The 22,285-nt window shown below is 37.4% G+C and overlaps 1 protein-coding gene across 26 annotated transcripts in view; it reads left to right on the top strand.

Annotated features, from left to right (window-relative positions):
* Positions 1 to 22,285, top strand: part of RBFOX2 (RNA binding fox-1 homolog 2) — a 293,235-nt gene that overhangs the window by 251,873 nt on the left and 19,077 nt on the right. For 11 of the 26 annotated variants that reach the window (XR_003511102.1, XM_027541809.1, XM_027541814.1 and 8 more), the window contains 7 exons: positions 558 to 704; positions 3,104 to 3,157; positions 12,913 to 13,005; positions 15,805 to 15,865; positions 18,854 to 18,907; positions 19,052 to 19,144; positions 20,250 to 20,394. Coding sequence is in view for 24 of the 26 variants with exons in the window: in XM_027541809.1 (XP_027397610.1) it covers positions 558 to 704; positions 3,104 to 3,157; positions 12,913 to 13,005; positions 15,805 to 15,865; positions 18,854 to 18,907; positions 19,052 to 19,144; positions 20,250 to 20,394 (647 nt within the window). In the remaining 2 variants the exon portion in view is untranslated. Of the gene's footprint in view, positions 1 to 557; positions 705 to 3,103; positions 3,158 to 12,912; positions 13,006 to 15,804; positions 15,866 to 18,853; positions 18,908 to 19,051; positions 19,145 to 20,249; positions 20,395 to 20,880; positions 20,987 to 22,285 lie in introns of all 26 variants that reach the window. The other 15 variants (XM_027541812.1, XM_027541820.1, XM_027541828.1 and 12 more) reach the window with 6 other exon arrangements.

The following is a 22,285-nucleotide window of genomic DNA, read 5'->3' on the forward strand; positions in this document are numbered from 1 at the left end:
CTGAAATGATGAACCAGAAATGCTAGAATCTTCATAACAGACTCTTTATTTTCAAAATGTTGTTCAGTCATTCAGTCATGTCTGACTCTTCGACCCCATGGATTGCAGCATGCCAGGCTTCTCTGTCCTTCACCATCTCCCAGAGTTTGCTCAAACTCATGTCCATTGAGTCAGTGATGCAGAGTCTAGGAACAATGTACTCTTCTTATATCTTGTTCTCCTAATGTATTTTCATGTGATATTTCAAGTCATTTTGTTTTTCTTCTATCTCCCTTTTTACTAACATACTGTAAATATGCAAGAACCTAAATTTTTTGGTAGACTATAGCATTTTAAACACAGATAACATGTTTGTGTTTTGTTTTGTTTTGTTTGTTTTTTTCCCTCTTTGAAGGGGCAACAGTTATTTTTGCTTAAAGACACACTGGAAATGATCGGGATGGGAAAGGACCTTATTTTATAAGGTCAACAGACTTTATAAATGCAGCTTTGCATTTCAATTCCTGTGAAATAATTGTATTTATTTTTTCCTTAATGTTGTTTATTTCTTTGCTTAGCAGACAGAAGGAGGTGCACAGACAGACGGCCAGCAGTCACAGACACAAAGTAGTGAAAATTCAGAGAGTAAATCTACCCCTAAACGACTGCATGTCTCTAATATTCCTTTCCGCTTCCGGGACCCTGACCTCCGGCAGATGTTTGGGGTAAGTCTCTGAAGTCCTTTTATTGGCTTTTCAGTGAAAATGTAACCTGCTGATGTATAATTCGTCATTAGTATTGATAATTTCGGGTGAAACTGCAAATACACCGAGGATTGTAAGCTCAATCAGTATTTTCGTCAGCCTTTAGAAACATTCCCATCACCCGGCCTGTTCTGGACATTAGCCTTGCAAGTTCTCACATACGTAAGGTGACCACAGAACCAAGTTTGCCTGCGACTGAGGGATTTCTTGGGACATGAGACTTCAGGTGCTAAAATCAGGACCAGATAGTAATTCCTGCCTTTCAAAGGGCAATGAATTAAATGAAATAATATCTGTGATCTCAAATCGTGTATACGGGGTTAGTTTGCTACCTGACACGTTCTTCCAGCTCTTTACTTCCTCCCAAAATCACTCAAAAGTGAATGGCTGCTGAGAATCTTAATTTTTTTCTGGGCTAATGTGTTGTTGCCTGTTTTAATTTGATCAAACTCTTAACTTGAACTAGGAATAAGAAATGATTGGGGTTTTTTTTCCTGAATATTTGTGTGGTAGTCGAGTGCTTTGTCAGAAAAGCAGATACCCTTGTCTAAGTCTTGGCTGTGGCCACCTCAAGGTGACAAGACGCTGGAGCAGATTTCTATCACTTACAGATGACTTCCTGGAAGTGTTTTCTATACCAAATACAAGGCCAGGGTTGAGATTTAATGATATTCTTGAAGCACTGAAAGAGCTTTTTGACAGAAAATGGTAGCCGGCTGTTTTCCAGCTCTATAGAAAGAAGAGCAACAGAAAATATAAGGGGCAACATAAAAAATTTAGGTTACATTTAAGAAGAAACTTCCCAGGAGTATGAGTTATTGGGTTCTCTACCACATTATCAGAGATGGTGTGGAACCGTAGTCTCTGGAGGTCTGTGAAAATGGGTACCTCCTCTTCTGTCAGAAGTGTGTTTTGTCTTGAGGCAGAAAAATAGTCTCCACTGCAGATCGGCCTACGCCAGTTGTCAGTGATTTCTTAAAATGTATCATTCCCTTCCCATCCCTCATTCAGTTTATTCAGTTATTGATTAAAACAGATAGTTTTGTCACCTTATATATATACCTCTCCTCAAAATAATTACTGGGTTTGTATATGCCCCTCCTCAGCTATTTGGCTATCTAGCAACAGATATTTAGGTTTTGTGCTTTTAGCTCTGTTTGATTTTCCTAATGTTGAAGTACTTAACTAATTACAAAATACAGTTATTATTTTAGATGTTCCTGATGAGAGACTTCCCTGGTAGTCTGGTGTTTAAGACTTGTGCTTCCACTGCAGAGGGCACAGGTTTGGTCCCTGGCTGGGGAACTAATATCCCACGTGCCACACAGAAAGTGGCAAATGAATAGAATCATTCATAATGTCCATGAGTGTTTGGTATGCTTGAAAACAGAAATAACACAAATATATATTTATTGATTTGGAAAGTTACTCAGATTTATAAATATATTATAAAGTGTACTAAGTTTAAGGAAAGTAATAAAAGCAATATGTATAGTGTGTCAGATGTCTGTAGTTTTATACAGACACACACATGCCTAAGGAAAGGCTGGGAAGATGATACCAAAATGTTAAGATGGGGTTTCACTGGTAGCTCAGTGATAAAGAGTCCACCTGCCAATGCAAGAGACCCAGGTTCGATCCCTGGTCCTGGAAGATCCCACATGCCACAAGACAGCTAAGTGCCACGGTTGTTGAACCTCCGCTCTAGAGCCCAGGAGCCGCAACTGCTGAGCCCACCCACTGCAACTAGAGAATAGCCCCCGCTCTCCGCAACTAAAGAAAAGCCCACGCAGCAGTGAAGACCCAGCACAGCCAAAAATAAACATTATAAAACATATTTTTTAAAAATGTTAAGATGATGGGATTAAAGATGATCTTAATTTCTGTGCCCCCTTTTCCTTTTTGTTTATCTATATTTTCTGGGCAAATATATCTAAATTTATCTATATTTTTTTTTTCAGTGAACATGGTTCACTTTTATTAATTTTTAAAAAAAGAAAGGGAAGAAAAACAGCCTTTGATAGTTTATCTTTCTACTTAGGATTTACTTCTTAAAACAAGCATTTCAAAAGTTAGAGTTGCAGGTAGGAAAACCTCCAGTTTGTCCATGTGAAGAAGCATGTAAGAGGGCGACACTGTGAATGTCTTCTGAAACAGCGTCCACTGTATTTAGGTGGATGATGCGGTGTGAGTGGATCTGAGGAACTGTCAGCTCAATGATGAGGAAAAATCAACTGGTATTGGTCCAATAAGTAAAGGAAAAAAGAAAAAAAACACCTCTTTTTTCAGAAGAAAGTAAAGTATATGAAAAAAAAAGCTGACCATAAGTAAATGCTTTTATTTTACTTTTGTCTCTGCAGCAGTTTGGCAAAATCCTAGATGTAGAAATAATCTTTAATGAACGTGGCTCTAAGGTAAGCTCCATTTCAGCATTGTGTGCTTGGTTTCTTTTAGTTTTATTTAAAATAGTGAGTAGTCAGAAAACTTAAGTTGTTGTTTTAAGCCTGCAAAAAGTGTCCCAGCAATCTAGCTTGATTAGATTACCTCTAATGGCACCCCACTCCAGTACTCTTGCCTGGAAAATCCCATGGAAGGAGGAGCCTGGTAGGCTGCAGTCCATGGGGTCGCTAAGAGTTGGACACGACTGATTGACTTCACTTTCACTTTTCACTTTCATGTATTGGAGAAGGAAATGGCAACCCACTCCAGTGTTCTTGCCTGGAGAATCCCCGGGACGGGGGAGCCTGGTGGGCTGTCATCTCTGGGGTCGCACAGAGTCGGACATGACTGAAGCGACTTAGCAGCAAACAGAAACCAGCAAGTGTCCATGCTTTTTCCTAAATCTTACATTGGAGAGTGATGGGATAAAAATGAGAAGTGTGAGGGGAGAGTGTGGCTGTGAGGAAGAAAGTCTGCCAGAGACACCAGTCCTTTCTCAGATTTAAATCTGGCCTAAGCTTCTTATTTTAAAGGACAAGAGAGGGACTTCCAGACAGTTCAGTGGTTAAAACTCCACACTTCTACTGCAGGGTGCATGGGTTCCATCCCTGGTCAGAGAACTAAGATCCCACATGCCGTGGACACAGCCAGAAAAATAAAAATAATAAAGGATGAGAGAGAGAGATGACAGAAAAAAAGTTAAATTCTGTGAGAATTCTAGTCAGAATTCTACCGGCACAATTCAGCTTTGAAAAATAGAACTTCAAAATTACATACTTCGAAGAAATTTAATATTTCAGTTATTCAGTTGACTTGCTGTCTCTGTTCGGGAAATTTTGACAAAGCTTAAACACAAGGAGAAGAGATTCCGGTATTCACTGTGGATTTCCTCCTTTAAGTTATACCCAGATGCAAGCTTCAAGACTGAGACTTGAGACTGAGAGTCATGTTAGTTCAGTTACAAATGAGTTGGGAGTGTTTCACGTGAGAATGGGCATAGTGATTTACCTAATAATTTACTGTTTTAAATTCCCAATCCATATGATTTAGAATTCTGTCCCCTAAAATAAGCAGCAGCGCTTTTAGAAATGAGGGAATGGTAACGTGGTGTTGTGAAAAAATATTTGATGAACTGAATTTCATAAAGTTTTATTTGAGAATTTTTCTTCCTCCTCAGCAAATGGAATATACACCACAGACACAGTCAGATGTGGGCCAGGCTTATAAATATTAACCTTGTTACATTTCATTCTATTTGCACTTCTAGGTTAGACCAATTTTTTAAATTAATTTTCCTTTGGTCATCTCTGCTAAACTTTGAACATAGCCCTTCACTATGATTTAATCTCTTAAGAATGTAATTTGAGAAAAGCTGAAGTAAATAAATGAGCTAATATTTGCCTGTCTTCAGTTTCTTACTCCAAGTTCACCATACTCTGGGAACTGATAACATACCTACAGAGTTGTATGTATTAATACTTTGTGCCCCCATCTGTGCTAATACAAATGTATGATTATTATTCCCTTCCTTTAGAGAATGCATCAACACTGTAAGTGTTTAATTCTGACTATAATAATTTATTTGTTAATTATTAAAGAGGTCATTATATTCTTAAGCTTTTAGTTTTCAGTTAAAACAAAAAAAGATTAAAGATTAATATGCCTATACAGAACTTTCTCCAGCACTTAACTTGGTAAGTATTTTTGAAGAGAAATCTGTTCAAAGCGTAACCAGTAAAACTATTTATACTTGTAATTGCCTCACAGTGGATTTCTATGCTTTTGTTGTATAGATTGCTGTTATCTTTTGTGAACTTTTTAGATACAAGGTGGAAAAATGACGATGGTTTAGAGATGAGAAGCACATGGATGTGAAATAAATAGGTGAAGATTATTGACCACATACATTGTTTATCTAAACCAGTGGTTTAAATGTTTTTGGTTTTAGGTGTATGCACTTAAAATACTCTTAGCTAGACTCTAACAGCCGGAAGCCCAATAAAATTCTATCAGGCATTGAGGACTTGCTCCTTACCAAGAAAATAATTTGAATTCTTGTGAAGCAAAGGAAATTGATCTTTCTAAGGCTTCTTTCACTGACTTCAAGGATTTGCCTATTACCAAAAATTGTTTAATGTATCCAATTCAATTCCTTCTCCCCTGTAGTTTCCATTTAAAATGACACAAGCCTCCCTTTCTCTTTGGGGGATCTAAAAGTATATGCTCCTTCTCTCAGCTTATGCTGTGTCCTCACTGCCCCTTTGTCTTTGGGCTACTGAAGGGTAGACAGACTACGTACTGATTGGAAAATGTGTTAAAGAACAAAATTTAGAATTGCCTTGCACCTGCCTTCCAGCACTGATACAAAACCTGTCTTCATCCTTTGCCCTTCCTAACTGTTACCCAGTTCTTTTATGGAATAGGCTTATTAATAGAGATTTATTTTGGAGTCAAAACCTAGATGCCTCTTCCGGGATCCACCTAAGATAAAGTAATGAGTACTTTGGTTTTTGTAAATTAAGTTTAGTTTCTCATTTCTTTTGTGTCTGGACTTGACTATAAAATTACCACATGTCTTGGAAGGAACCAGAGAAAAGGAGACTTATATTTTTAGCTAAGAATTGCTCAGTCTTTTAACAGAGTGCTTTTCTATACAGAAATTAGCTTTATTGAACTTTTTCTGAAGCAATAATGGAAAATCTGACAAGTTTTTAGACATAAGTAATACTTACATGTAAAACAATATTTAACCAAATGGCTGCAAGACAAAAAGCATCTCTTTATTGCCATGTCTTATTTTTTATGAGAATGTTGGACCCGAGTTTGAGAGTGCTGCTGCTGTTGCTGCTGCTAAGTCGCTTCAGTCGTGTCCGACACTGTGCGACCCCAGAGACGGCAGCCCACCAGGCTCCCCCATCCCTGGGATTCTCCAGGCAAGAACACTGGAGTGGGCTGCCATTTCATTCTCCAATGGGTTTGAGAATATACCCCTTTAAAAACAAAATGAACACTTTTGCTGCCATGCCTGTTTCTTCCCTGCCTACCAATAGCCTACCTTTTTAGCTTGCCTGGGCAGTAGGATTTCTGTGTTCCAGAAAGTAGTTGCTTCTTTGTTGTTGACTACTTTCCTTTTTTCTCCTTTGACCTGCATATTCTGAATTTGGCTATTATGAAATGAATTTATTTCATTAACATGCATATACATATATATTTATTTAAATTATTTCATGTGTTTTTTTTTAATCTTCCTTTTACCCCCTACTCCTTTGTACAAAGTCACCTGTATTTAATTTTCTATGATTAACTGAAATAAAGATAGACTGTCCTTTTGAAAATGTTCAATTAGGATATATGATGAAAAATGGTATCCCTACCAAAAAAATTAACTAATGTACTCAAACAGAATCTAGAAAATGATTATACAGATATGCATAGCTTTATTGATCCTCCATATTTCACCAGTCATGACAAAGTAGTAATACAAACAATAAGAAGATAATGTATGGCAAGAGCAGCCATATATCCTAGTTTATACCTAGTTGTTCTAGTTTATACCTGTTGTTTTAGCATAATTGTTAATATCCCGTTTCTCCCTCAAAGTGTCTTAGTTTGAACAGTAAATTATATTTTCACTCTCCTCATAGATCCTTTAAGTAAGAATTTTTTAAAAGCACCCTTTAAAAAATCATTATAAAAGGAAAACATGATGTTTAATGAGAAGGGGGGCATATATAGTTCATTAGAGAGATTATTCACAATATTCTCATGTATTTCCTTCCAGTCGTTTTTCTTAACATAGAATCTTTTTTTTTTTTGTATTGGAGTACAGCCAGTTAACAGTGTTGTGATGGTTTCAGGTGAACAGTGAAGGGACTCAGCCATACATATACATGCATCCATTCTCCCCCAAACTCATCTCCCATTCAGGCTGCCACGTAACATTGAGCAGAGTTTCTTGTGCTATACAGTAGGTTCTTGGTGGTTAGCCATTTTAAATATAGCAATCTCACATAGAATCTTAAACAGAACTCTTAAAGGTCACCTAGTTCAACAACCAATGCTCTTGACCTTGTACTGTCTACTAGACACTTTCAATGACTGAGTAGTTTTTCAAAAATTTATTCTATTGTTGAAATTCAGACCTTCCACAATCCTGTTCGCCATCACCCAGCCCTATAGCAATTCATTTGTGATAATTATCAAGCTTATTTTAAAAGAAATACACAGATTCTAACATTTAGATTTTCCACTGAGTTTTGTCAACATACTTTGCAGTACAGTTACTACTTTTGAAGGGACGTGTCTTACAGATACTGATTGTGTAGAAGCTCTGCACTTCCTCAGACAGTGTTGATTATTAAGTCCACTAAAGGACTGCAAAATAGAGCACAGCAACAATTACTGAGACTTCTAGTGGATTTTTAGTTAATGTGTTCTCATTACTTCTCTCAGGTGGCTTTCTGGAATGATGGGAATCTGGGTTTGGGTTAAGCTATAGTTTAGACTGGAGTTTGGGGAAAAAAAATGTTTATTCCCATTCCTCAAACATGAGAAGTGTGCTGTAATGTCTCTCCTATTTCCCTGGCTCTTGATTTTATGCAAAGGGAAATTATTTATTTCTAAATATGGTCGAAAGACTGTCTTTGAAATTGCACTAAGTAGGCCTTTGTGATTTTTGGTAAAATTTGATGGGTAATGCTGAAATGAAATGTTTTCATTATATTTAAAACTGAATTAACAGTGCATGTAATTCCAAAAGTCTTAGTTTATTTTCTTTTGTTACCATTTTATGGGTTTTAGTTTTATTTTTCTTTTATTTATTTTTTAATTTCTGTGTTCTGGCCATACCCAGGAGAACCATCTGCTTTTGATTTCTCCCTTAAAAGTTACATGGTAAATTTTCTTTCTCATTCTTCTGAGATGGAAAAATTCAAAGATTATACAAATTTTAAGATATTTTTACAATGCTCATCCTATTGCTTGTTATTTATTGCAGCCTGAGGCCAGACTAAAAAGGTAACAGTTATTCGGCTCCTGTGTGCCCTTGATGACAAATGGATGTCAAGGCAGATAGTAAAATTTTTGTCACACTCTGTCGAAGTTTTAACCACGACCATACACCTGATAAATACAGCATCTCTTAATTTTCAAAAGACAGCTAAGATAGCTGGTAAATCATGAATGGAACACTGATAAGTTTAAATTATTAACATAGAAGAGCTTTGGGAGCTGAGAACCTTTGGTAAGAGTATTGTCCAGTGCAGTGGCCATACTGACCATTTGACATGTGGCAAGTCTAAATTGAGGATGTGCTCTAAGTATAAAATAGATGCCAATTTCAAAGACTTAGATCAAAAAAAGAATCTTAAACATCTCACTAGTAGTGGTTTTATAATGATGCCATGTTACAGTTATGTCATATATACTGGCTTAAATAAAATACATTATTGAAATTTATTTCACATATTTTTACTTTACTGTAGCTAGAAGAAAATTTGAAATTATATATGTGGCGTATGTTACATTTTATCAGATAGTTCTGGTACAGGCAAATGTGTCAACATAATTTTTTAAATTAAAAATAAAACTTTACTTTTTGTTTATCTGTTCTTTATCTTCTTACATACCTTAAATAGTTACTCTTGTTAAGAGTCTGTGACTATTTGGAGAGTTGCTACATTTTCCTATTTGATAAATGTATGATCATTTTGAAGGTCTTCTAAGGAAAACATTGGGTTTAGACATGATTGTATGAATTTTTTTTCGAAGTAAGAGATCCAAATGACCAGACTTAATATGAATTAGATTTCTAAGAATAAAGAGACATTAAGCATAATTGCGTGGAAGCGAGTTTTACTGTTAGTAACTTTATTATAAGTCTGTGAATATCCTTAGCTCAATTCCTGGCACATTTTCAAAAATGGGTAAATTGTATTACAGGAGTGGTACTTTAAATTTTTTTCAAACTTTGAGTTAATTTTCATAAAACCAAATTGTAAATGTGACAGATAAGCAGGTAGGAAGCTGAGTTGATGGAAAATCCCCTGTTTGAAATTTCCACTCAAGACAAAAGTACTTAAGAACAATACTCCAAAAATGCTGGTGATGCTTCTCCCCTTCCTTATCACAGACCTTAATCCTGAGAGGTATATCCTAATTTCCTAGTGCTTCTGAACAAATTATCACAAACACGGTGGCTTAATACCACACAGATTTATTATCTTGCAGTTCCAGAGATCGGAAGTCCAAAGAGGGTCTCACTAGGCTAAAATCAAGGTGTCAGCGGCTGTTTCCTTCAGGTGGCGCTAAGCGATGGATGCTCCACTCCCTGCCTTGGTCAGCTTCTGGAGGCAGCCCACATTCCTTGGCCTGTAAGCCCCCCTTGCACCTTTAAAGTCAGCAATGGCCAGCCCAGGCTTTCTATTCTGACTCTCTTTTCCTCTTTCACTTGTAAGCACCCTTGCGATTACATTGGGTTCACCTGGATAATCCATGATCATCTCCCTATCTCAGGGTCATTAATTTAATCATGTCTGCAGAACCCCTTCTGCCCTGTTAAGAGAACACATTCACAGGGGATTAGGGCATGGACAGCTTGGGGGGCTGTTTCTCTGCCTGACACAAGGTCTGTTTACCTTCGAAGGAAAGAAAGAAATCCTCTTAACTCTTGTGTTTCCTATCAAGAAGTCCCAAAATTATCAACAAGACCTTCTTCCTCCTCTTATGTTAGTAAATATGCCTGTAAAGATGGCTTCATTTTTAAGTCTTTGGTACCTTAATTAGAATTTCCTTTAGTTTATAAGTACCTTTCCTTATAAAATATTTTAAAAGCATTTAAAAGTGAAATTTTGTTCCAGAATACTAAAGTCATATTGAAAAAAATCTTACATATGTAGGCTTCAATGTTAAACTTTGTCATTTGCTGACCATGAGCTACCAATGCTTATGATACCATGCAGCCACTGTGTCACAGATGGCCCATCAACACATTACAGAAAGGAGGATCATAGAACACATTTAACAATTAGATTTGAAAGCAGAAATTTAAAAAACTGTGGGACTAATGTAAGTTAGTCAGTGGAATTCAGAACTTAGATTTCGAAGCGTAATTTCTAATTTTCTCAGCATTAGCTGTAGAAAAAAAACTACGCAGAAGCAAGAAGACCTTGCTGTTGCTCTGGGCCTTGTTGATGCTTGAGTCCTTAACCTCAGGTTGACTCCATGTCTTTACTTCAAAAGGAGACCAATAGGTTAATCCTTTCTACCCATGGGTGTATTTAAAAGACAAGTATGTATGTATGTATGTATATACATACTTGGGTATATAGATACAGATAGTCAATGCTAGAATTAAAAACTTAGGTGCTAGTTGGATATCAGATAATTTATAGTTCACTAACTTAATCGAAGGTATCAAATGTATGAGGCTGTGACAATCAGTTGAAATACAGATTATAGTACTTCTAAAATGTGATACAAAACCTCATCACAACCTGCAACCTTTTTTAAAAGATTTGACTTTCCTATTGGAGGGCTCTCCAGGATTGAAGAACTGGCTTCCTGCCTTTATCAGATGCTAGTGTGACAGATGGAATAATTCATTAGTAGCTTGTCCTTGTACAACTTGAGTTGTCAAAGTGGCTATAACATCTTGATATCAAAATTTGTTTCTGAAAATGAGTTCCCATTGATATTTTCAACACATATACATTTTAAAGGAACATTTTTAATTAAAATTACCCATAGTATTACATCCTAAGCTACATATTTTTTACAAAAATATTCTTTTCAGCTTAGCATTTCACTTTCTAGATATCCAGATTGAAGGTGGAGGTAATCCATTGGAATCCTCCACGGATTGCTACCCAGTCGTATAATCATGTAGATGCTGAGTCATCAGATCCTTTGGAATGATGAAATTGCTTTTATAAAATCTTATCAAACAGTGCACATTGTCGGCCATCTCAGTTAAGAATATGCATCATATATACAGGTGTGCTCATGGATTAAGCAGCAAAGCAGAACTTAAGTACAAATAAAGGGTTCAGGTTATCCTACAATGGAATATTCAAAGAATGGTAGAGGGACAGTGAAGCTATTGAAAAATGAAGACTGTCTCCAAAAATTCTAAGTTACCACTCTACAGAGGTAAATAGCGAGAAATTGTTATAGTTGCTGAGTGGAGAGACAAGGGCAAAGCACCTAGAAGGAAGCTGATGTCGTGCTTTTTGAAATAGTCCTGCTGCTGCTGCTGCTGCTAAGTCACTTCAGTCGTGTCCGACTCTGTGCGACCCCATAGACGGCAGCCCACCAGGCTCTGCTGTCCCTGGGATTCTCTAGGCAAGAACCCTGGAGTGGGTTGCCATTGCCTTCTCCATTGTGTGAAAGTGAAAAGTGAAAGTGAAGTCTCTCAGTCGTGTCCGACTCGCAGGGACCCCATGGATTGCAGCCTACTAGGCTCCTCCGTCCATGGGATTTTCCAGGCAAGAATACTGGAGTGACTTGCCATATCCTGCTGGTGTTGAAATTGGAAGTAGGATGATGACCCAGACTGGCTTTTCAGATATCGTGTGAACAAAGGAAGTACAGGAAGTGGCATCCCACTGCAGTATTCTCACCTGGAGAGTCCCGTGGACTGAGGAGCCCGGCGGCTGTAGTCCACAGGATCGCAGCGTCCGAGGCGACTGAAGCGACAGCACGCGCACATACTCACAAAGGCGCACAGTGGGTCCGCTCCCCGGCCTCCTGCGTTTTCTGCTTGACGAATTAAAGCTTCATGGTCTGTTTGTTTTCCAGCGTCTATGGTGGACAAATAAATTAATCCTATTGCTGTTCTGTGGTATTCTTTCCTGTTGAATAGTATGCAGTTCATGTCACTAACTAGATCTCATTCCCACTGTCTTTTGACTATTCCTTTTCTCTCTACATATGGAAAAAAACGAACACGTTGAGTAGGCTTCAACAGATGTATAATTTAGGCAGATCTGGATAAGCAGTTTCTGAACTCCAGCTGAACATATTCTTACTCTTGTGTCAATCTGTTGGTTTAAAATTCACATTGAAGAAAAGTTATAATTGACCACTGCCTAATGGTCTTTTCATTTGCTTAGACGAACATGAGTGCTCTCTTCTCCCATACCCAGTACCCATGAATCAAATATCCACACTATGTCTTAAATTATTCCGTTCCCAGAGGAATTGATGGTGCTGTAAGCCATAGGCCAAGTGGAGCTAAAATGGTTAGACCTCCTAACAAATGCATTTTATGAAGCTGGCACCCAAATATCAAGCTTCATATAGAAGTTGCTGAGGAATAATAGATTTGATTATTTTTTAGTATTAGATAAAGGGACATGTACATTAACAACATGAAATGAGAAAGATAGGATTATTTTTAAATGTTCAGATTCTCAGTTGACTAGTTTGACCCGAGTAACTCTATACCTCAGTTTTGGTCTGGCCTCACATGCTTTTTGTTTTATTTCATTATTATTATTGTTGTTAATCACATTATTACTATTATCACTACTACTATAGTTCTTTATCCTTTTATTGGATTTCATTTCCCTTTACAAAACATGCATGGACCAACAATGTGACTTTGGGAGAGTATTGCTGAGTTGTTGCTGACGTCAGTTTCATACTGTGATATTTTTTTTCTATTTACCAAGAGATGAGTACTTCAATATAACGATGTGCATGTTTTCCCCCCTTCTCCCGCTGCATGCAGGGATTCGGGTTCGTAACTTTCGAGAATAGTGCTGATGCAGACAGGGCCAGGGAGAAATTACACGGCACCGTGGTAGAGGGCCGTAAAATCGAGGTGCATGTCTTCAATAATTCAACTTCTGGTTTATATTTTTATTTCTCTTTTTATGTATTGCCTCACTTATTTCACATTTGGAACCCTGTCTTGTTTGTGGTGTGTGTATTGTGTCTCTGTGTCCTTCACTTTCTTGCACTAAAATGCTGTAAAAGTAACACTTCTATTCTCCCTCCCCCCCATTTTTGGTTGTTTGGGGGTTTTCCTTTCAATTTACCTGTGTGCGAATGTATATGTATTTGATTTCATTTACTTTTTTCCTCCGAGATGTTCATCCTTCTACTCTTTTGATTTTTTTCCTTTGCTTCAGTTTGCGAGACTCTGAAGTCCTGTAATCAGGCCAAAATAAAACTAACGTTGAAAACGTCTAAAAACTGTCCAGTTTAGAAATGTGTCCTGTAATGAATCAAGGGGCCAGCCAGTATCCTGTCTCTCTTGGGAGTCCAGTTTGCCTCCACCTGCGTGTAATAAGTAAGGAATAAAAGATCTTAGAGGTTGGGAGGTAGGGAGGAAAGAATCCAAAACTCATGTGGTTTTTAAATATATTTAATATCCAGAATTTCAGCAATTACTGGATTAAATTCTCCAGCAGAGGGTTGGGTGGCCACCTGTAGCATGCACTAAAACTGAGACTGAGTTGGCCACCTGGTACTCACTGGCCCTTTTCATCACGCAGTGAAGGTTAACTGGCTCCTTTCCCCTTTCCCAGTTTTTAAAAGTATGAAATATAAAAGCCACCATTTTGAGTAAGATGTCTGCATATTTTGCTTTTTTTCCCCCCTCCCTTTCCAATGGTTTAGCATTTAGGGCCCTTCACTTGACTCACTCTTTCCATGGTAACTATACACAATGCTGGCGATGGTGCCCGTTGGCGGTAAGTGAAACCAAAGCACTGGAGAAGAAGCTTTTTAAAAATGTAATTACAAACAAATAAGAAAGAAAAAGTCCATCTGCCATCTCACATTAACACTACAAAATGTGATTTGACTTGTTCCTCTTCCTTTTCCTTTCCCCCTTTTATTTTCAATGCTGTTGAGTAATGCCGCCTGGACTCTGGATGTACATATTGTTTTGTAGCCGTCTGAGCTGTTTGAGTACTGACGTCATGGTGATTTTTTTCCCCTTGCACATCTTACTCAGAGTTACTGAACTCCAGTTTGGCTGGTTTTATTAATGCACTTCCTGCCCCTACTTCCTTTCCTCCTTTTCCTCTTTCCCAGACCTCTGTTTGTAGCTATGACTGTCCCTTCTTTGCCCTTGACAGCTCTCTCTCCTGCCCGTGACAGCCTTCCTGACTTTCTCTCTTCTCTTCCCTTGCGTTTTGTTCTCCTGACCCACTCTCTCTTCCTATCCTCCTCCCTAGTCCTCCCCGCCCCTTCTCTGTTCTGTGCAGCTATTGGTCTCTTTGCTGACTGGTGGTTTCTGATTGGTTCTGGCCATTTTTCCTTTAAGTGCTTGGGTGCTTTCTGCTCTAGCAGCTAGTAGAAGCTCTTGCCCCATTCTAATCCTTGTCTGTGAGAGCCTCGCTCTTCACTTTCTCCCGTCTTTCCAAAATTGATTGTTTTTTTTCTTTCTTTTATTTGTGTGTGTGTGTTTTTTAACTGCATGCTCTCAGTCTCATCATTGTTGTATCCCATTCTTTCTTTTTAAATGTGAAATGTTGGTATGATTTTGTGGGCAAACTAGAGTAAATGAAGTTTCAAGCTCTTTTCCTCACATAGGAAGGTGATCACTATACCAATCTTAAAAAAACACAAAACAGTTTTGGTTCCAACTTCACCTAAAATTGGTGGAGTTTTTGCTAGCAAATTTATTGCTATTCAAATTTAACATAATATAAATCCCCAGAGTGAAATAAAACATATTTTGTATAATTTTTATGTTTTATAATTATTTTAAAAACTGGTCTGTTTCTATATACCTGACAACATAGTGTATAACCAGGTTCTATGGTAAGACTCTACCCTCCTTGCAAGAACTTGGAAGCTGATTCTGACACTGGACTGACTACAGGATCCTGGCTTCCAAGCCCCATTCATCTTTTCTTTATCAGCACCATCTTTATAATGCCTCTTTACCTTAGCACTGAGAATGTTTTAATTATGCAGTTCTGTAATGAGGGTAGAGAGTACCATAAAACAAAAGAAACATAAAGCTTTATTTTTTTTTCAATTCTTTTTAAGTGCCTGATTCAACAGCCTTCTGAAAACTTTCTTCTTAAATGAGTAGGGCACATAATCTAGAAAATTCAAAATAGTCCTAAAACCTGTCAACATAGGAATTTAAGTTCCTATACTTTTTTTTTCCAAACAGTAAAATTTTATACAAGCATGTAAACAATGATCAGATCCACAGATTTTTTTCTCCTATCTTCCTGTAAATCTGTTTCCTGAACCAATATAGCAAGCCTCTGTTTTATTAATGAACTTCAAAGTTCACATGCAAACAGGGCTCTTTCCAATTTTTTCCGTAATTTCCTCAGTGCAGAGACTTCTCTGTTAAAAGATCTCCAAAGAACTTGCAAATGTACTTTTTCTTTGGAGTCCTAGATGGTAAAGTTGCCCTAGTTTTCCATTTGAAGACCAAGAAACTGTATTTTACTCTTGTTAGCCTCATTTAATGAACACTTTAATTAAAATACTATATATTAATATTTTATATTGCTATATTAATTATTTAAATAAATTATCTCTGAAATTTGCATTGTAAACTGAATACTTTGTTATTGAATAAGCACCTCCATGTTCCCTAATGTGGTCTCCTTCCTCCCTGTCCCCCCTTTCTACTTTGTACCTGTAGGTGAATAATGCTACAGCACGTGTAATGACCAATAAGAAGATGGTCACACCATATGCAAATGGTAAGAGGTTACGAATCATCTTCAGAAAAATGTCACTTACGTCATCTATTCTTGTATAGATATATGAACTTTTCACAAACATCAAATACTTCTTGATTTCAGTCTTCAATTTTTTTCATGTGCATTGTAGTATTTTTTTTACCTGGCAGAGTTAATTTTTATAAATTACCTTTTTGGTTTTTTTAATTATTACAGTCTTAGTCTCAGTAAAATCCATGTTATATAGTGTGAACATGTCATTTGAGATTTCTGCTCAAAACCCTCTTTTAGCTGCTGAAGTTCTTTGTAATATGTTAGGCTTGTTCAAGATCTTACTTATCTGAATATGAGTGGAATAATTCTTGACCTCTTGTTCTCCTTTTAAAGGAATGCTCTAGAGGTAATAGCCACGGGGTATGTGTGTGTGTAAAAATAAAAGTATTTTATATTTCATGGTTATATGTTATGTAGTGAGTTGTATAAATGTTTCTCATTAAGAGGGAATTTTTCTATAAATATTTTATTTAACAAAAACAGAACTTCTGCTTCAGTTGTCAACGTTAATCTAGATTCATGTTGCCTGAGTAAGACAGGATATAATTTTAATCTATAGCACAAGAGTAGTTTTGCACACTGTGTTCCACAGGACCATCTTTGGAGGGGAAAGAAAACTGAATGGACTGGGTCTTGAGGCCCATGGCTCTACTTTGAAGAACCTCATTCACATTGTATATTTTAGAGTTCTGCATGAGATTTTATCTAGAGTAAAAAGAAGAGTTTCTCCCTCTTTTGCTAGAGTATGATAGTATGTGCTGGTAATGTCTTAAGTCAAGAAGAAGTGTATTAGTTGGCCTTCAATAAATATGTGTAGCTCAGCTTTTCAAATAGAGTATAGTATACCTTGCATTTATTAGCATAACTTGCATTTTCCTTAGACATTTTACTAGTGGTATATCTTGGGATACCGTCACCTTCCAAGTTACATTTTGTTTTCTTCTTTTCACTGCTTCACAAAAACAAGTTTTTGCAATTTTGATTTTTTAAAAATCAAACTTAAACAAAATAAGGTGAGACAAAGTATGTCGGATTCCCTTTAGATCCAGTGGGACAGACAGAGCTACTGACGAATTGAGAAGACAGGAACTCTCCTGTTAATCTGTCTCTCCATTTTACTCTGTGACAGTGGGCCAGTTTCCCAACCCATTTCTGTTTTCACCACTATCAAGTGGCAGCCAGAATTTTAGCACCACCAGGCTCTTCTTTAGAAGTCATCAAAATCCAGCCCTCTTAGCTTATTCTTCAGGAAGTAAAGCCCAGGGAAATATAATATTGATACTTGCTCATTGTCCCAGAAGTGGTGTCTGTCTTATCACTCTTTTTCAGTTTTGTGAAAATCAAGTGACATAAACGCCCGTAAAAATACATTGTAAAGTGTACAAAACTAAACATATTCAAGCTTTTGTTGACAGTATTCCATTATTATCATGTGCATCCATTGTACGCATTTAAAGGGAGTGCTTAAGTAGTAGTGCCACTGATACAAAAGGAAAAGTTCACTTTTTAATATTATTCTAAATCACTACTCAAGCCTACTGGAGGCAGACTTTAGAAACCTTCAGCTGCTGTGTTAGAGATTCTGCGAAGAGCACGCTAGGTGCTTTCTGGTGAATTCTCAGCATGTTCTTACTGGCTTTGAGTCTCCTGACTTGTCTAACAATGCAGAACATTGGTGCTTTTACAACTCCAGTAGGATTTGAAGACAAATTTTGAAATTTTCATGCAGAATAGTGAAGAGGCATGTCTATAAGCACATGAAATAATGAATGGGGGATTGGAATGATTCCAAATGAATGGGTTTTCTCTTGAGTAATGTCTTTGCTTATAGTCATTTAAATCTGGTGATTGGCCTTTTCATCTTTCCAGTCGCATATTTATAGAGTAGCAGTGACACAATGTTACAATGTTATAAAAACCAAAGGGCCAATTTTTCAGAAAAATAAAATGGCTTTATTTATTTATAAAAATTTTATAAATGTTATAAAATGATAAAATTCAAGAAATACTTATTAAGCTTTTTCATGTAGAATGCTACTCTATCAGTGGGCAATAGAACATTTCTCTTTTTTTTTTTTTTTTACCACTTACCATATTCCTATAAATATAAAAAAGGAAATGTAGAAATTAAAGTGACATCAAACCTAATGTTGTTTAGAAATACTTAAAATATTTACACTAATGTTCTGTAGTGGTCTTATATTCTTTAGCTTAAAAGTCTGATTAATGTACATATGCTTCTTATAAATTAAAATCTCAGAAGACATGCACCAAAGTTAGGAACATACCTTGAATTTTATCATTGCATGTCTCTCCTTTGTGACTTAGTTAAACTCCAGTGAAATCCCAATGGGAAATCCCAATGAAAGAAAATTTCCGTTTACCCAGAATACCATTAGCATGCTATAAATAAATGAACAGGGAGTTCAGAGGTCCAGGTCAGATTTGAACTCAGTCAAAGGATACTGTTTTATAATAAAACAGCTAGAGTAGTAAACAATGTCAAGATGATATATAAGACAGTGCATCACAGTGGGATACCAAATTCCATATATTGTGCCTTTTTCCCTTCTTCTAAACAAGGACTAGGTCATTTAGCAGTTCTGTGAGAGACAGTATACAAAACCCCCAGGATTTATTTGTATTTCTTTTTCCTTCTCTCATTCCCTCTCCATCTTCCTTCCTTCCTCCCTTCCAATTTTTTTCTCACCTCCTCTTTCCCCTACCACCTCTCCCTCTGCCAAATCTTCATTATCCTTTCACTGTGCTAGTCCTGCTTAAAGAGGGTCAGGTCCAAAAATACCATCACCCTCTCATGTAAACCCCCACCGGCATCCTAAAAAGAAGATGGTACCAGGCAAGAATGAATCCAGAGCATCTGAAGCCCTCCTTTACCTTCTGTCTGTTCCTCATGTAGTCATAAACATTTGCTCACTATCCTCTCTTCCATTTCAGGTTGGAAATTAAGCCCAGTAGTTGGAGCTGTATATGGCCCTGAGTTGTATGCAGGTAGTATTTAAGCTAATTTTTCCATTTGTGCTATTTACATATATATTTTTATATATATATATATATATATATAAATCTATTGTTTTTCACTTTCCTACTCCTTAGTAATCTTTTTGCACCTTTTCATTTCCTAAATACACTTAGCATCCAGCTTCCAAGCAGATGTGTCCCTAGGCAACGACGCAGCCGTGCCCCTGTCAGGAAGAGGGGGCATCAACACTTACATTCCTTTAATCAGTAAGTAGCCTATGTTGACCTGGCTTGGAGTTTGAGAGTTTGACTGTTGTGAGTAAACAGTGAGGTACTGGTCCTTTTGTCCCCCCAAATACACGTAACTGAAAAGGAGGCATTCATGAGAGAGTTAAATACTATCATTAATGCCCTGTCCTATGCTAGAATCTTACTAGCCTGTGCTAGAATCTTTTTGATCAAATGTTAAGATGGCCACAAAGCACAAATAGTCGGAAAAGGTAGAAGAGGATGAGGACACATAAAGAAAATTTTAGTTCTGCACTTTGTAATGAAGCAAACAAAGAAGGGATTATTGGTGGAACGTGTTGTACATGCTATCTGCAAGTCAGCTCTGGGCTTGAATAGAATACCACTCAAATGCCGCTCCAGTTTTATTGATTATTCTCAGCTCTGTTGGTATCTCTAAAGTCATTTTGACCTGAGCTATTTAGCTCCAGCAAGAGATATAATTAAACAGAGTTCAGTGGATATGGAATCAATGTCCCCGCATGCTTTCCAGAGGATAGCACACTTAAAACAGGCCCTTAGAGAATGTCTGCCTCTTGAAAGCACACAAGGCTGCAGGGGAGAGGCAGTTTCCTTCTCACCTCTCATTTCTGGATTGAAACATGTTAGATAAAGAGAAAGGTGGACTCATGACGTGTCTGAGACTATTTAGTGTGCCTTGGAATGTGGCAGCATGTCAAAGCACAAAAGGATATTCTTATGAAAAATAATTATTTAAATTGATGTAATAACATCTGAAATAAGATTAATAATCAGTCAGTGAAAGAGTTTATATCAAACAACTTAAACTGGCTGTAGAAATGAAAAGTCTTGTCTGCATTATGGCAGCAGTTCTCGAGTTTCTTGACCTATTTCTCATCAGCTTGCATTGTAAGGCCAAAATTGGGAAGGAACAAAGAAACTCATGATTTGTGATAAGTGAGGCATGGTGTCAATGAGTTATGGCATATCGTATATTTCCATTTCATTTTGGGAAAAGTTGTAATGTGGGGGTATCTTTTCATCTTTCCTGTAATTGTTGTATAGCAGGTTGTGATGTTATACGTGCTGCTGAATGCAAGTTGACATTTCTGTCATATTTTGGGTCTCCCTTTAGTTCCTGGCTTCCCTTACCCAACTGCAGCCACCACGGCGGCCGCTTTCAGAGGAGCCCACCTGAGGGGCAGAGGGCGGACGGTATATGGCGCAGTCCGAGCGGTACCTCCAGCAGCCATTCCCGCCTATCCAGGGTAAGCAGTAGATTCCCAAATAAGCAACTGGATAAAACCAGAATACCATGGCCCTCTTATAACTTCTAGGATGTTGCCGTGCCACATAGTAGAGATTCTTTGAATATTTGCAAATTAACAGATTAGATGACAAGAACCATACCATTGTCAGAATGTAACAGAATATCAATGCATTATATAAATCTTCATCTTGGCCACCTTAAGCCCTCACAGTAGTGGCTTAAGACGGTAGCCAGAACTGTCTTGTGTTCACTAGCAGTGTGTTGGCATGGAGTTCACTCAGCATCGCACGAATTTGGATTAACACTCCTGCAGAAAACCAAACTAGGAGCTCAAGATTGTAGCGCAAGACTGCGTCTGCTGGGCTCACCCCTCCCCACCACCCTTGCTGGGCTGAGGCTCTCACATGTGCCCTCCCTTGTGGTTTCACTGCCTGGTGGTGAGCAGCAGAGCTAGTTACCCACAATGGATTTGCTTTCTTTGTAGGAGACGGATTAAAAGAGGTTAATTCAAAGATGAACCAAGTCCAATTGAATCAAGGGAGAAAGGGAGAAGTAGGAAGAATTAAACCACAGTTGGCTTCTGAATGATGGTAAACAACTAACGGAGCTGAGCATCCTTCACCCTTTGATTTTTGTACGGAGGGTGTCTCATGCAGTGGAATGATTCCATAGCAACAAATAAATCCTTTGTTACTGAATATGGGGGAGAAGGAGTGAAGATGGCAGGTTTTGATTTCCGTTGTTTCTCAAGGCCAGCCTACAATGTATATTTTTATATAAAAAGTGGACTTTTATAAGTTAGTTGTATCAGGACTTTCTTCAAAGTTGTGACGTTTGTGTTCCTCTTCTTTTTTCTGCCTGTGACAGGTTTTTTTCGCATATACTTACTGAAGAATAAACAGTGGCAGAGCAGCCTGTTCATTGCTACTTAGTAAAAATGTAAAGGGAAAGAGCCTCCTTTGTAGGTCCTTTTCTGACAGCAAAATTGACTGTGAGGTGTACTAATTTAGTAGTTAGTCATAGACCAAAGGGACATGCCATTCAGGGTCCTCAATTACACAGAATTAAAACATTTTTATCAGACAAGACAAATATGGGTGTTGAAATTGGCAGGCTCCAGAAGCCACTAGAAGGGGAACTACTTTAGAAATAAACCTTTGTTTGCAGTCTATAGATGTTTAAATCCCATGCATTCCATCATCTCCATCTTCTGCCATTACTTACTTTTAATTTTATCCTTTTTTCCCTCTCAACTTGACCTTTGACCTTCAACCTCTGACATCTCCTTTTAAAGAAGTGACTAAAGATACAATATTGTTTCATCAAGAAATATTCAAGTAAAACGTAAAACTGAGCCTTGGATGTTCTACACACTAGGAAAATTGTTTACAAAGCGTCTTCCATTTCAGTCCAAAAGATCGTACTGTCCTGTTTGCAAAGAGATACTGCTTACCAGAAACATGGGATTGTATTTTGTAATATTCCTGAGTTACTTTATCAAGTGGTTGAATTCGTTCCTATTCAATATAGGTCATTTCAGTATATTGGCCAAACTTGAAAACCCATTCTCTACCAAGTCTGTGTCAGGTATATATTTGCTCAAAGATACTTTACCTTTATGTCTAATTACATCAATTTCTGTGCATTACATTGAACACTAATTTCCCATGTTTTATTTTTTATTAACTAAACCACCTGTTTACATGGAAGATGGCAAGGAATAAGTCCAGTATTTTATGGGGAATGGCCTAAAATTGCTTTTTAGCTTAGTGAACTAATTTCATCATTAATCATTGTGTTCTAGCCTCCTCGTGGCATTTGATATAGGGAATATTGGAATTCTTCTAGATTTAGGTGAATATTCCCAATGAGTGATACAGTTTAGCATA

Source organism: Bos indicus x Bos taurus, chromosome 5 (assembly GCF_003369695.1).
Source record: "Bos indicus x Bos taurus breed Angus x Brahman F1 hybrid chromosome 5, Bos_hybrid_MaternalHap_v2.0, whole genome shotgun sequence".
In the NCBI taxonomy this organism is placed as follows: Eukaryota; Metazoa; Chordata; class Mammalia; order Artiodactyla; family Bovidae; genus Bos; species Bos indicus x Bos taurus.